At 38.0% G+C, this 15,645-nt stretch overlaps 1 protein-coding gene across 1 annotated transcript in view; it reads left to right on the top strand.

Moving 5' to 3' along the window:
* The window catches only part of CSMD1 (CUB and Sushi multiple domains 1), a 1,845,645-nt gene that overhangs the window by 1,195,930 nt on the left and 634,070 nt on the right, over positions 1-15,645 (top strand). Inside the window, exons 9-10 of the mRNA XM_067558441.1 lie at positions 2,495-2,619; positions 12,070-12,191. Coding sequence (XP_067414542.1) covers positions 2,495-2,619; positions 12,070-12,191 — 247 coding nt within the window. The remainder of the gene's footprint in view (positions 1-2,494; positions 2,620-12,069; positions 12,192-15,645) is intronic.

Genomic DNA, 15,645 nt, shown 5'->3' with positions numbered 1-15,645 from the left:
AATACCTTCTTGTGTGCTTTGTGATTTTAACCTGTTAGTTCCTTTCCCCTCTACACACACTCCTAACACTTTGCTTAAGTTTAATAAGTGAGAAAATGGCTCTGTGTGGATTCAAATGCAATGCAATAATTCAAATGTGAAGGAAAAATGCCATCTAAATTAATGCTCAGCATTGTCCGTCCATTATATTTTCCTCTGGTTTTAATATTTGTTTAATTAGAACAGAATCAATTCAATACTGAGTCAATGCCAATTTTTTTTTGTGGGAAATCCCAACTTACCTAATTAGTTTTTAAAAAATTAAAATGAAATCTAGAATGGATTTAATAAAAAAAAAACCATGTTCCCTAATTAGAATCAGGCTTTGTGAAATCCTGGGAGGAGGGCATAGTGTTTTATATTTTTTTCTATAAAATATTTAAAACAAAAATGTTCTTTTGTTTTTTTTTGTGTTGAAATTGAAAAGCTGAAAAACAAAATGTGTTCAGTTTTTTTCTAAGAAAATCTCATTGTATGCTTTCTCTTTCTCATGAATCTTTTTGTATGTAGCTTCAATTCAAATTTTTTCTTTTGATTCAAATCCAAATTTAAATTCCAAAGGGGGGAGAACAAAGATGAGAAAAAAGCCATTGCCATTACTTTTTCCCTCTCCTCCCCATTTAGTGGCGAAAGTGTGGGGGGGGGAGGGGAGGGGGAAGAATTTTGAAATTTGCTATTTTGACTTTATGAATTACATCCACACCGTGTACAGCTACAATAAGGCATGTACCTATGCTACGCCAAGAGTCCTAGATCATTGTGATAGTTAAGATAACTCGTCCAATCACTATTCTTACTCTACAGCTAATTTGAATACAAAAATGTCATTGGTTGTATGAGGGAAACGGCACAGAAGGTTGATAATTTGGCCCAACTGACACATCTATGTAACAGCATAGGCTATCAGTTACTAGTGTGTGATAATAGCACACTCAATTGCCACCTAGAGCAGCATTTCTCAATCTCTTCATGTTGGACATCCCAATTTAAAGTCAAACCATTGTGTGACCCAATTATCCTATTGTTTGTTGGTTTTACTCTCATAGTAACAATAAGCTTATATAATTTAACTATGTTTTGAGCGGTTGACAAAGAATACATGACTTTGACAGGTAAGGATGTGCAGGAAGTGGGGGAGCAGGATTTTCTTTTAGACCATAACAAAAATTTCAAAACTTTGATTGCCTTCTATGACCTCCTATGGGGATCATGACCCACTAGCTGAGAAACACTGAGCTGGAGGAATTCGGTATGTAGTGATTGTTTCACCCACAGTTGAAATACAGCCACCTCTCAAGTGAAATACGGCAGCTGTTGAACAGCACACAGCAACACTAAACTATATATTAGTGCAGGGACGATGAATACCACAACTTGTAGAAACTCTTAGGTGAGGGAAAAAATACAGATAGATCGAGTATTTTTATTATACATTATATTTACATTTTTTGGGGACACTGAGTTTAAGATAAATAAACTGCATGATGGAATATTTATAATGTATTTTGCATTAGAGCTGGTAGGAATCCAAAATTCCATGACAAATTTCATTTTTTCCCTATTTTGAATAGGAACAAAAATCAAAATCGTGACATCTTCTGTGGAATGAAATTCCAACACATCATTCTGGAAAAATCAAAATAATATTGCACTTCAACCTTTCATTTTGTTTAAAAAGGTTGAAATTATTTAGTTTTAAATTTTTTGACTCAACTATTCTATTCATGTAAGTCTAGGTTATATTGTCTAAGTGAAATATTTCAACCTACCAAAATAAATCATTTCAATAATTTTTCATTGAAAATTTCAATGAAATCTGTATGTCCCCACAAAATATTTCAGTTTAATTGAATCAGCATTTTTGATGAAAAAACATATTGTCAGAAATGTTTTCAACTAGCTATCTTGAATAACATTTCCAGATGTAACATTAAAGTGGTAGATATATTGCCATAACTGCTTTATGTCCCAAATTGCCTCTACTACACCCATGAGACTTTATTACTACTGTGCCAGTGCTTATCAGGACATTTAAAATATTGAGATTTTTTTTTGAGACGGAATTAAAAGTTAATCTTTACACTGCAGACTAGGCCACATACACAGGTTTTGAAGTTACTAATATAGTAAGTTTTCTCAATGTATAGTAGCGGTAATAATCTTTTTCTACATTTGAGACCAAATTTATCCCTAGTTTCAACTCTTTAAAGTAAGTAAGAGAAGAGAATTTTAGCAGAGTGAGTTTTACATTCTTCACTTTTAATGAGGATGGATTACATTCAGAGTCCTTACTCTGTAGAGTAAAAGCTTTTCCTTACCTGAAAAAAGTGAACTTTTTTTGGTCAATATCTTGTTTAAATCTTGTATTTTTTAGTGTTGTAGTTGTTTGGTGAAAGATTCCTGATGGTTTCTGTAATTAACTTAATCTTTCTCCTTTTTTCCCCTTTCTCCTCAGGGTGGGTGCAAATGTACAGTTCTCCTGTGAGGATAATTATGTGCTCCAGGGTTCTAAGAGCATCACTTGCCAGAGAGTGACAGATACATTAGCTGCTTGGAGTGACCACAGGCCAATCTGTCGTGGTAAGTATTGTTCTTTGGAACACATCCTAAAATTTAAAAGGGCATAGTATAATCCTCGCAGGAAATGTAATTCAACATTGTTTGAAAGGAAGCACAAACAATAGCAATTCTATATATTTCCAAAAATATATCTGAGGCTCAATTTATTCTTGACAACGCTGACTAGCAAATCAAATGGAGTCTTTCTTTCTGCAGCAATAATGAGAATTAGAAAGCTGTTTTCCTTCAATGGGTAGTGTTTCATATATACATTTAAGATTGTATTCTATATTTGCTAAAATGACACAGTAAGGTATTATAAAGCATGTAGACCTCAAAAAATATCAAATCAACCAATTTAAAATAACAAAACTTTATGGCCAGGTGGTTAGGGCATTCACTTGCTATGTGGGAGAACTGGGTTCAAATCCCTGTTCTACTGAATGTTGATTTATACAAAATGGAACAGCTTCAAAAGGAGAGATTGAGAAAGGCATACCACAGAATATCTCATAGCCTATTGACTGTGTTATATGGAGTTCTTTCACAAAGCTTTTGGTAAGCTTATTCTGTACAAGGTGGTGTCAGGAAATAAATCAGTGGAGACATGGCTGTTCAACCAAGAGATGGCTGGCATAATCAATACAACACAATAGTGCTCTATACTTTACTTAGTCTCAAGCATTTACACACGTCTACTCTCTCAATAGTAAAACACCCCCAACCCTCAATAATTTAGTAAAACAATCTCAACCCTCAATAATTAGTAAACCCTCAATAATTACCAAAGTTTGGTGTGACTCTCGAGTGGTATAGCGGCAGCCTTCCGATTGGCTTGTCTTTCAGATGCCAGCAGAGACCTGGAACTGTATTCAAAGAGACCCCGAAGAGTCCAAACTCTCCCCCCTTATTTATCCTTCTTAGTAGACAATGACACATCAGTCCAAAAAACTTATTGGGTAAGTAGTTTCAAAAGTTAATCAAGAGGTTTCCTTAGATCCCTAATTAGCCTGATGTATTTGTACATAGTCTACTTGCCTTGAGGCCCTAACAAACACATCCTAGAGGGTAAAAATAGATAAACTTCTTGTTTTTCTTCTGAAACACAGACCCAACAGGTTTATCCCAGATCTTATCAGGCTGGGAGGGAGGGGGTGCAGAGTCAGATAAAGGTTAAGTAAAAGTCCCCTCTCCTCTTCTGGCTTAGTTATGCTAAGGCTGCCCAGGGCTGCAAAAAGGCCTGCTGATTTTGGTTGCTGTTAGCAACAAGTGTGATAATCAATATTACACTACTGATAGTGATCCCTGGCCGTTTTACTGGGGCACTCTGTACCCTTTCACCTCCGTACAACTGGGGCACTCACCTATGATGGGGGAGAATGATGGAACAGGAATTTGGAGGTGTGTCCCACATTCCAAGAGAGTCCCCTAATGAATAGGCTCTGAGTTATTATGTGGTCTCTTTCTCTAGCTTTGACCAGAGAAATTCCATCCTGTACCTGAGAAACTTTTCCTGACCAATAATCATAACCTTCATCTTCTTCTTCATCTCTGGTACATTCTTGTAAAAAGGTTCAGTTTTGACACACCAGTATTTTCTTAAAAGGGTCCCAATCAAGCTATTCACAAATAATGGGTTTAACTTAGGGATGTAAAAATTAGTTTAATAAAGAATCCATTTAGACATTATAAAAATAGAGCTGTGCTGGGATCCGTGCCTCTCCGAGAGCTAGCTGTTCTTGCTTGCGGAGAGTTGAGCCCAGCTGCAGCTCCCACCCCCTCCCCGTCTCCCACTGGGCTCCACACTTCGCTAAGAGCAAGAGCTGCCCAGCTGCTGTCGCTCACAGGGAGCCAAGCCCAGCTGCTTCCCTCCCCTCAGTTTAAATGGTAATCAGCTGTTTAAATGTTTTAAACAGCTGATTACCGTTTAAAAGTTTAGGCTTTTACATCCCTAGTTTAACCACTTAGATGTTTTAAAATCAGGCCCTAAGTGTACAAATATATATGCAACTTGAACATTCAATTACTTTATATATAAGGTACTTTTATGGCCCCCACTATTGTAATATTCTGGGCACTTTGCAATCTTTAATGCATTATCCTCATAACAACCCTGTTAGGTACGGGGGAATATTGTTATCCCCATGTTGCTGTTAGTCTCTGTGCCTCAGTTCCCAAATGACTTACCCAAGGTCATACAGGAAGTGAGTGCCCTAATCACTGGATGATCTTTCTTCCTGCAGCTAGTGCAGTTGCAAGACCAATAATTGCATGAACCTATAAGGTATGAAAATATGAGGATATTTGTGGATTTATCAGGTTCTGAAGATTTCATATGTTAAAATTTACAACAGAAATTCAAATGCCTGCTTGCTTGTTTGCTTGCATCTAATTCTGACTTTAAAAAAATAAAGTGATAAGAAATATATGCAACTGACAAGTATCAGTATGGCTGTTTTTTACTGATACACAAATAAGACCTGTATGTCCCAAAACATAAATAGATATGTTAACGATAGAAAACAGAAATGTTAGTTTTGCTTTAAATAAAAGTTATAAAATTATATGTCAGTATGGATCTGGAAAACTTTCACACAGTACTATGTTTGGAGTGGCTTAGGAGGACAATAAAATCACTGTATTTACATTAATAAGAAAAGCTTCAGTTGGAACCATTTCTTATGATTGCAGTAATCTCTTTTGTCAGAATGGATTTGTTTTCTGACAATGTCTTTTCCTTATAGATTCTTAGTTAGAATGTTAGACCTCTCATGTCTATTACATTCTAACTCTAAGCAGTATGCTACTTTACATTAAATTTAAACTTTTTTAGTATCCTCTATTTTTATCACCTGTCTCTTAAGTTCAGAAGTATATGGAGACTTTAAAAGTAACAAAAATATGTCTTTCATAACCTGTGCGTTTTGAATTATTTTATGTTTTGGGGTGTGCTGAGTGCAGAAAGAAGGGACAAATTTTGTACTTGAAAACAAGATATCCATTGTAGCTACAGAAAAATGAAATGAACCACTCCCTATATTTCTGGAACTACAAACCCGATCGTTCCTGGTTTCCTTGTCCTACTTCCATTCCTGTAGGGTTTGTTCCAAAGAGAAGCTGTGCACTCACCTTTCATTGATTTCAGTTATCAAATTCTTTAATGAAAATTGTGGGGTCACAGCTCCTCTCATGACCAGACCCTTAAATTTCTAACTACTTAATTTTTATTATTTATTTGTCAATGGTCACTAACCCACAGAGTACAAAAATAAACCTAAGATATAAATTCATAAATTGATAACATTATAGCTAGTAGATTAAAGATTACTGTCTGGTAGAGAGGCAACAGAAAATGATAAGAACATTCATGAGAAGTTTAAAATACAATTTACTTAAAAATTAGTTGCCACCCTTCCCCAATGTTCATGCTCTTTCTGAATTCTATACCACTGCCTCCTCACTGCATACAACAAGAGTTGTTACAGTAAACTTGAAATAAACTTTTGTCTGGGAATTCACTTCTCTCTTCTAACCTCATTCAGCTGAGTATAATTTTGAAAAAAAGCAAATGATTCCTCTGAAAGTATGGTATTTGCAGACACAAACTGATATTTCCTCCAATATGCATAAAATTGCACTAGAGTAAAATTGTTGACAGAATTTTATCGTAAGAATTTTTTTCACCACAGTTCTGTTCCCAACATTTAGAAGGTTTGTGTATGATCTGGGGCAAGCCACTTAAACAAAAACTTTCAAGTTATTTATTATTTTTGGTAGATGCTTCATACAGGCCAAGAATCCAAAGGGTAATAACACTAAACTAACCTCTGACTTGAGAGGTGGTTGCAGTGTGGTGAAGCTTGCACTGCCACTGAATTTTGGATAAACATATTTCATTCTCAAGCCTACCAATCTGATATATCAATTGGAAGGGACAGAGAAGGAGAAGGACCTGAGCATATTGTTGATCTCTGGATGACTCTGAGCTGCCAATGTGATGTGACCGTGAAAAAAGCTAATGCGGTCCTAGGATGCACCAGGTAAGGTATTTCCAGTAGCAATAGGGAGGTGTTAGTACTGTTATATAAGGCTCTGGTGAGACCTCATCTGGAATATTGTGTGCAGTTCTGATACCCCATGTTTAAGAAGGATGAATTCAAACTGGAACAGATGCAGAAAAGGGCTACCAGGATAATCCGCAGAATGGAAAACCTGCCTTATGAGAGGAGATTTAAAAAGCTTGGCTTGTTTAGCCTAACCAAAAGAAGGTTGAGGGGAGATATAATTGCTCTCTATGAATACATCAGAGGGATAAATACCGGGGAGGGAGAGGAATAATTTAAGTTCAGCACCAATGTGGACAGAAGAACAATGAATATAAACTGGTCATCAGAAAGTTTAGACTTGAAATTAACCATCAGAGGAGTGAAGTTCTGGAATAGCTTTCCAAAGGAAGCAGTAGTGGCAAAAAATCTAGCTGGCTTCAAAACTGATCTTGATAAATTTATGGAGGGAATGGTATGATGGGAGAGCATAATTTGGCAATTAACTGATCTTTGACTAATACTGGTAAATGTGCCAATGTCCTGTGATGAGACATTTGCTTGGGTGTGTTCTGAGTTACTACAGAGAATTTTTTCTTGGGGTCTGGCTGGTGAGGCAGGGTTTAACTGATCACCATATTTGGAGTCAGGAAGTAATTTTCCCTCAGGGCAGATTGGCAAGGGACTTGGGGTTTTTTTTTTTTTGTATTCCTCTGTAACATGGGGCACGGGTCACTTGCTTGTGGATTCTCTGTACCTTGAAGCTTTTAAACCATGATTTGAGGACTTCAGTAACTCAGTCATAGGTTAGAGGTTTATTACAAGTGTGGTGGGGGAGGTTCTGTGGCCTGCATTGTGCAGGAGTTCAGACTAGATGATCCTATTGGCCCCTTCTGACCTTAAAGTCTATGAGTCTATGATACCTTTCACTAGCACCAAATTTCCTTAAAATTCTAATTTTGCAATTATTAATATAATTAGGTGACATGGGAATTCATTGAAATAACCCACCATGAAAGAACTGGGGAAAATGTTTATAATTCAATATTATCAAATTGCAAGAAGAGGGTTTTTTTTCTAGTTTTTTTAACATTATAGCTATCAACTTTGGAAAAAATAAAAAAAATGGAAAATGAGACAATTTAATATGAAAATTGTTTAAAATATCAAACCTAACTTTTCTAGAAACCAGCCTATGTAGTCTGTGCTATGTATATAGCATATTTCTATATTTCTTTAACTAAATATATTTCAGCATATTTCTTTAACTAAACTCTAATAGAAACAGAAAAATTAGAAAGAAAGGCCAATGAATTGAAATGCCTAATCATTGTTTAATGACTATTTATTATTTATACAGACCTCTTTGCCCTAGTGATGTCATCACCAATATTCCACTGTGCTGACTGGTTGTTTGCTCTGACCTCCTTCCACCATTTTCCAACTACCACAATCCCTCTGTTCCTTTGTCCATCCTCACCCCATCCCTTTGTTTTTCCTATCTCATTTTCCCTTCCATTTCTGCCCTTCAATATCCTCTTTCCCCGCTTTCTGTCCTATGCACTCATCTCTGTTTTATTCCTTCCCACAAGACCACCATGCATCTGTTGACTCCTCAAAAACATTATTTTTTCAAGACATGCTGTACATTCACATAAACTCATAATCTTGTATATGTAATGCTGTAAACAAGTTCCCCTACTCTCTCCTTCTGTTTTTGTCTTCCTTTGCTATGTTGTGTGTTAATTTAAGTAGGAAGGCCAGCAAAAGAAAGGTGCACCACTTAAGTCCCACTAAAAACCTATTTTAGGAGCTTAAGAGGAACAGAGGCCTTGTGCTGTATCTCTGCAAAAAAAGTGAATTTTCACCTAGAATGTACATCCTTGGGCACAGGCATTTTTTTCTTTTTTTGTCAGGAAAGTGCCTGAGCACTTTGGACACTAAATAAAAAATAAATGTTTGTATATCACCTTAAATGTGCATAGCACTTCACAAGTGACATTGTCATTTAAACAGTACCAGGGATATACCTAGGACTACAGGAGACAAATACAGGACAAGTTCACTTCCCTGGAGAGCCTTAGAAGCCCTACAACATGCCAAAATTAAGATGAATCCAGGCTGACTGTTTTTGCTGGTTAACTTTATGAAAGATTTTCATACCCCTAAATTAGGAATGAGCATGCTTTTGCAGCTTTGATCTTCATTAGAGGGTCTCTAACTCATAAGTAATTAAAATACTTTTAGTTCATTTTAACTTCTTTATTTAAAATGTTATAAATGACAAAGAGGGAAAACTGATCCTTCATTGTAGTTGTGCTCTAGATTCCTGCATTTTCATGTCAGTTCTAGTGAAGTTGGCCCACACTTACATTAACTAATTACTTCTGAGTACTGGAGCAATGCTACTATTTTTTTTTTTTTTTGCTGTGCTTGAATGGTTGTCATAACCTGGTATAATTACACATGTGATGTTATTTCAGCTTGTGTTTACCTCATTATGGGATATGAAAACATCTATTAAGGTTCTTCATAGAATAAATTGTTACAAGATGTAAAACCTTGTGACCACATCTTATACAGACAAAGGGAAATTAGTCATTTAACATAAATAAGTTACAAAATTCCCTTTTATTTTTTGCATTAAAGAAATATCCTACTATGTAGTAGTACCATCATTTCACTCACAATTCTAGTGTTGGGGGTCACATCTCATCTGTATGTTGGAATGGTATATGGATGTAAGTGCAATTTGTACTGAGGAAGTTAAATTCCATCCCCATTCTCCAATAGGTCAGTAGACTCTTTGGTTGCAATAGTTTTGCAAATACAAACTCTCACTTAATAATTTGGTTGAATATTGAAGACATAGATCATGTCTTAGTATATTTTAAAAATGCTTCATAGTCATTAGAAATGGGAAAAGCCTCTTTGATCATCCAGTAGATCTTTCTGGAAATGCTGGATTGTTCCCATCAACATATTGAAAAAGTCCTAAGCAATGGCACTTTCATCACTGTGTTGATAAATTATTCTGTAACCTAATAGATCTCACTTGTAGAAAGATTTTTACTTAGCCTAAATTTTCACTTTGTTAATTTCACTCTATTTCAACTAGCCACACCTCTCTGCACTAAGCAAAGCACTAGATTATGTCTTGGCTGTGCATCCATGCATAGGAAGAATAATGAATAAGAATACTTACCACCAGTCCTGGTGGGTGGGTGGACTCCAAGGCCTTGGATCCAGGAGTAACCGGGTGATGCATGCATGCATATTCCCCCCATGGATTAGATAGGTAGAGAGTAACCTAAGGGGTCTGGATAGTGAGCCAAGCCTGGATTTCACTCCACGCCCCTCCCTGACCACAGCTTGCTGGCCAGCACAGCTGTGGATGATGTTGTAATTAATTTGCTGGTGATATTGGACTGAAGCAAATTTCTAACCCTTTCTAGGAGAGCGCAGCCAAGAAATTTTCACTCAAGTTTGCTTTTTCAATCACAGTGTCTCCCTAGACTAGTATTGGGGTGGCACACTTGTGCAGTAATTGTTACTCGACACTGTGGCTAAATCAAAATCTAAGTAATTTCTCTCCCTTCTTGGTGTTAAAACATTTCAGGTGTAACGTGTTCCCACTATCTCCGGGTCATTCTTGTTGCTCTTTTCTGAATTTAACTCAGTTTTCCAATATCCTTCAGGTAATGAAGTACTCAGAAATGAACATAGTATTCCATGTACAGCCAAATCCATGTTTTATAGAGAAGGGCTATTAGCATCCAGATTTGTGATCTCTCTCTGCTGCCCAAAAATCATGCAGCCATGTCATATTTCAAATTCATATCCAATTTGCTATTCACTATCAAACCTATGTTTCTTAACTAGTGCTTCCCAGGTTTCCTCATTCCATTGAGCATATACATTTCAGATTATTTTCCTCTAGATTTGACTTTTTTAATATTTTTCCATATTTTAAAATCTAACTTGGTCTTGTGGTATTATTATCCTGTCTTTGCTGATATTTGCTAGTCCTTCAAATTTAGTATCATCTGCAAATTTGTTTAGGGTGTTTTTTACTTCCTCCACCAGATCATTAAGAAAGATGTTAAATGAATCCTCTACTTTCCTTTATGTTAAAAGAAAAAAATGTTATAAATCAGTTCTAAAGGGAAGATTAGAGATACTTTCAAAATTAGAGATTAAAGTGATTTGCATGGCTAAAACAGTACACAATACTTTGAGAATCATATTGCAGTGAGCCTCTATGGAGCTGCAAGGTTAACTGTTTTAGGCCAGGTCTACACTATAAACTACTGTATAATTAGGTCATTCGGAGGTGTGAAAAATCCACATCCCTGAACAACATAGTTACATGGAGCTAACCCACATTATGAATGGGAGAAGCCCTCCTTTCAGCATAAGTAGCATGAAGTGCTATGGCAGCACAGTGGTGCCGCTGTAACGTTTATGTTTAGACCTGCCCTTAGTTGTGGCTGTGCACTAAATCACTAACAAGCCAGGTGCATATGGTATTTTTCTGGAGGTTCACAGGGTAAGAGGGGGCATTTAAAAGCCACCTTTTAAATCCTGTGGCCATACTCCCCTTAACCTCTTGAGAGCAATGGCAGAGCTAAGGGGCAGGCAGGGGAGGTGACCTTTATATAAATGTGTGGCATCACTTCAACCGTCCACAGCAACACTGCCCCTGCACTGTGATCCTAATCCCAGGCCGTTATGGAGGGGAGGCCTAGGGGAATGGAGGGATGAGGATGGAACATGAGCCTATTGGGCTCGGTGCCAGGATGGAAGTGCTGCTGTGGGTGGTCTATGTCCCTTGGCAATGCAAAGAGAAGTGTACCCAATGAATACCTGCAGTAATACAATATTAGTTTGCTTGTCCTAATACATGAGCCCAAAAGGATCAGGGAGGAGGTGGAACTTGGCCGTGCCCTTCCCTCCATGCCTCTTAGCAGAATTGGCCAACTGCAGTGCAGGAAATGCAAACTACACCCTCCTACAGCCTTGAAAGGACGTTTGTGCCTGCCAGTGGGCTACGATTCCACTGATGTGGAACTTCCCTTTGCCATGTGGGAAGGGGAAGAATTTCATAGGAAAGGCCTGCTTTGAACAAGGATCTCCAAGCAATAATTCAGGCCAACTAATTCATCTAAATAAGAATAAAGATAAGGTAGTGTAAGTATTTTTTTCTTCATTAATTGAAAAGCACACCTGTGTTTCTTCCTTAAGCCTTTTTCAAGGATTTCGCAAATCTGTTTTAACTTCTTCAGCACAGGGTTATTTCACAGAATATTAATTTAGTCATTATTGTACAACAGACTTTTAATGATAAAATAGTTTTTGTAAATAGTTTCCCCCAAATTACTTTTTTGGGGAAAACTCATTCCTATTTTCTTTGTGCTTATTATTCTAGCTAGAACATGTGGTTCTAATCTGCGTGGACCAAATGGAATTATTACATCACCTAATTACCCAGTTCAGTATGAAGACAATGCACACTGTGTGTGGGTTATCACAACAACAGATCCAGAAAAGGTAAGCCTTTTATCTTTCTGGCTGTGTCCAAACATGTAAATTCTAGGAACATGGGATTTAGGGGTCTTTGCTTCAAAGTACATTATGAATGTACTAATTCCTCATATCCAGATGCTAAGAATAAAAATAGGATTTTCAAGAAAAACATGAATTTCTAAGAATTAAGACATTGTCCCCTCTGAATTGTAGGTCTCAATCCCAGCCTCCAAAATGTAGATAAACGTCCCAGTGTGTTATGTAAAATCAGCTACCACAATGTATCAAATGGGATCTGATTTTGCAAGATACACCATGATGCATGAACATTATTCAGGAGCCTTAAAATGGAGGAGGAGAAAAATTATTTTCTCTACCCTTGTTCGTTTATATTATTACCTAGTTAATATGGCTTTTTATTTATTTTATTTTTCTTGACACTCATGGCTGTGGATTTTAAAGTTAATATTTCCTAAGAGTTTTGCATGCATAATTCTGATTAATTATAGCACATAAAGCACAGCCTCATATGCTGCTTGTATTATAATGTTATCACAATGCATTCTTTCTTGTGTTGCTGCAAAATCAATTTCCTGACAATGTAAGTGGAATAGAGACCCCCAACTGTGAAAGAATAAAGAAACAGAATAAAAGTCCCCCTGCTTTTCTTCAGTAAAATACTGAATATCTCAGCTGTGCTAAGCTGGAAAGTGAACAATATGTATATACATTTTCAGCATCACAAGTGTTTTGTTAACTATTCCAATTCTATTTGCAACAACCTATTTTTGTTTCTATTAGTATATTAAGGAAAAGAAACTATCAGCATGTCTCATCGGAAGATAGGCACCTTTTGATTCTGAGTTTGTTTGTAAGCAAACATAGGCGTGCACCATAATTACATGTTGGTCTTCTTCAAGTAGTATCCCTAAGGGTACTCTGCTTGAGGTGTGTATGTAACCTATCAAGCTCTTGATTGGAGATTGTCCATTAGTAGAGCCCGTTGGCATGCGCATGCACTCTATACCCTCAGTGTGCAGCACAAAATTGTATATAGGGTGTATGTGCTGGTGAACCACCCTCAGTTCCTTTTCTATCACCTCAGCCTGAGACAGAACTCTAGTATGTCCACCTTATGTGCATGCCTTAGTGTATTCTACAGTTTTTTTTTTAATTTAGTATTTCTTGTTGTTGTTTTGTTAGTGAAGAATTAGTGAGTCATTAGTGAAACATTTTGTTCTTTTCCTCTCCTTTTTTATTTATCCTCCCCGATATTTTTCCAGGGAGTTTATTTGGTCTGACTGGGCATTCATGGCTTGTCAGATTTCAGACACTGCCTTTCTTGTCCAGAAGCCATCAAGGTCAATTACACCCACTCTTTGTGTCCATAGCTTGGGAGAGTCCCGTATTTCCCAAAAGTGTAACTTCTGCCTGGCTCTCAAATCTAGAACATGGAAGAACCATGAGATCAAATTGAGGCTTTTGATGATGGAGCATTCCTTTCCATTTGTTTCCAAGTCAGGTCAGGACCTCCCCATTATATATCTCTCTTCAGACAGATCCAGTGCCCCTTCATCCTAACTCAAGGTCTCTCCTCAGAGGGGGAAGACTTTGGAGGATGCAGGGAAAGCTCCCAAGAAGAGGAGATCAGTCTCCCACCACAATGAACTGGCTCCCAAAAGGTCCCGATCTCCTGTTATGTCTATGGTGTTGGAGTCCTTGACCTCCCGACTTGGAGCCAAAGGTCTCTTCTTTTGGTACCAGTAGGGCCAGGAGATCCTGGAATGCTTCAGAGAAGCATGATTCCAGCAGGCCAGGGTACCACGTATAAAGGACAAGGAGGCCTTGAACACACAGTCCTCTAGAATGACACTGTCTATGTCGGACTTACCATTAATGTCTTCTCACTCAACAATAACAGTACTGGCAAAACTGAAGCACAAGATACCTTTAGTGCCAGCACAAATGGTACCAGATCACTGGTATCATCCACCTCAACTGCTGCATTTGTACCAGCCCATTTGGTACCACAGGAATTCTGCTACTCCATGGACTTGTTAGTTTTAGATAAGCTGGAGTCCCCACTGCTTATGGGTACTGAATTACTTTTGGTACTGAGATCCCAGTTTCTGGATTACCATTGTTTCCTAATACTGCAAGAATCTCTGCCTTTTTCTGCTTGATCCCCACTTTTGGGGAGTGAAGGAGACATTCAGTCAGTCTTCTCTTTATCAGGGCAAGTTCCCTTCTACCGCAGTACAGGAACCCATATTTTGAGAAGGATCCTTATCCCTGACAGGGATAGTGGGATCAGTCCTGGGTGCCACCCGTCTCCCAAATACCCCCACCCCCAATGGCCATACTGGGATCTGTGGGTGGAATGTTAGCAGCAATTTGCCAGACTTCCAGTGTCATTGCTTTGAGTGGCTGGGGTTACACAGTCTCTTTTGCCAATCCCGAACATGAGGAACCCTTTGAAGAACAGGAGATTAAAGTGCATAAGGAGGCCACCCCTCAAACTCCTATTTCTTCCTCCTCTCTGAACAAGACAGTCATTCCTCCATTACCATTAATGGCTGACGATTTTCACCAGTTCCAGACCTTGTGAAGAGGGTGGCTGATGCCCTTCAGATCCCTCTTGAGGAGGTTAAAGACTCACAAGGTCCTGGACATTCTTCAGTGGGCACCCACCGAGGTTTGACTCCCATTAATAAAGTGCTCCTAGATCCATCAAAGACTGTGTGGCAAACTCCTGCCACTATCCTGCTAACTTGCAAATGGGAGGATAAGAAATATGATGTTACTCCCAGAGGCTCAGAATGTTTGTTTTCGTATCCCCACCTAATTGTTTGGTAGAGGGTGTTGTAAATGAGAGGGGACTACAGCATTATTCTCATCATAAGGACCAGAAGAGGTTAGACCTTTTTAGACAAAAGACTTACTCATGCATGACCCTTCTATTTCAGATCACAAACTATCAGGTGATTGTAGCCAAGTATGACTTCATGAATTACATTTTTGCAGCCTTGATTGAACATCTTCCATGGAAGCATAGAGAACACTTTCAGGCCATCATCATGAAGGGTCTATTATTAACCAAGGACCTGTCTCCAAGAATTCTTAGATGCCACATATACCACCTCCAGATCTATCTCCACAGCACTTGTTATACGCAGGGCATCTTGTGGCTCCCAAGAAAGATTCAGAATACTGTTGAGGACCTCCTGTTTGGTTAGAAAATCTTCTCAGGGGCACTCACTGAATGACTCCAGGGCCACGTTGAGGTGTCTGGATATATACACCTCATGAACAAGAGGAGATTTAACAGCTCTCAAACAGCCCAGAGATCACACCCTGCCCAGTTCACTGGATTTCACAAAACCATTGAATCTAGAATCATAGAATCATAAATATTAGAGTTGGAAGGGACCTCAGGAGGTCATCTAGTCCAACCCCCTGCTCAAAGCAGGACTAACCT

The sequence above is a fragment of the Emydura macquarii genome, unplaced genomic scaffold (assembly GCF_026122565.2).
Source record: "Emydura macquarii macquarii isolate MOO-44397 ecotype Brisbane River unplaced genomic scaffold, CSIRO-AGI_Emac_v2 contig_2063, whole genome shotgun sequence".
Taxonomy (NCBI): Eukaryota; Metazoa; Chordata; order Testudines; family Chelidae; genus Emydura; species Emydura macquarii.
The sequence above is the reverse complement of the archived record's forward strand: the minus strand, read 5'-3'. Positions and strand labels throughout refer to the sequence as shown.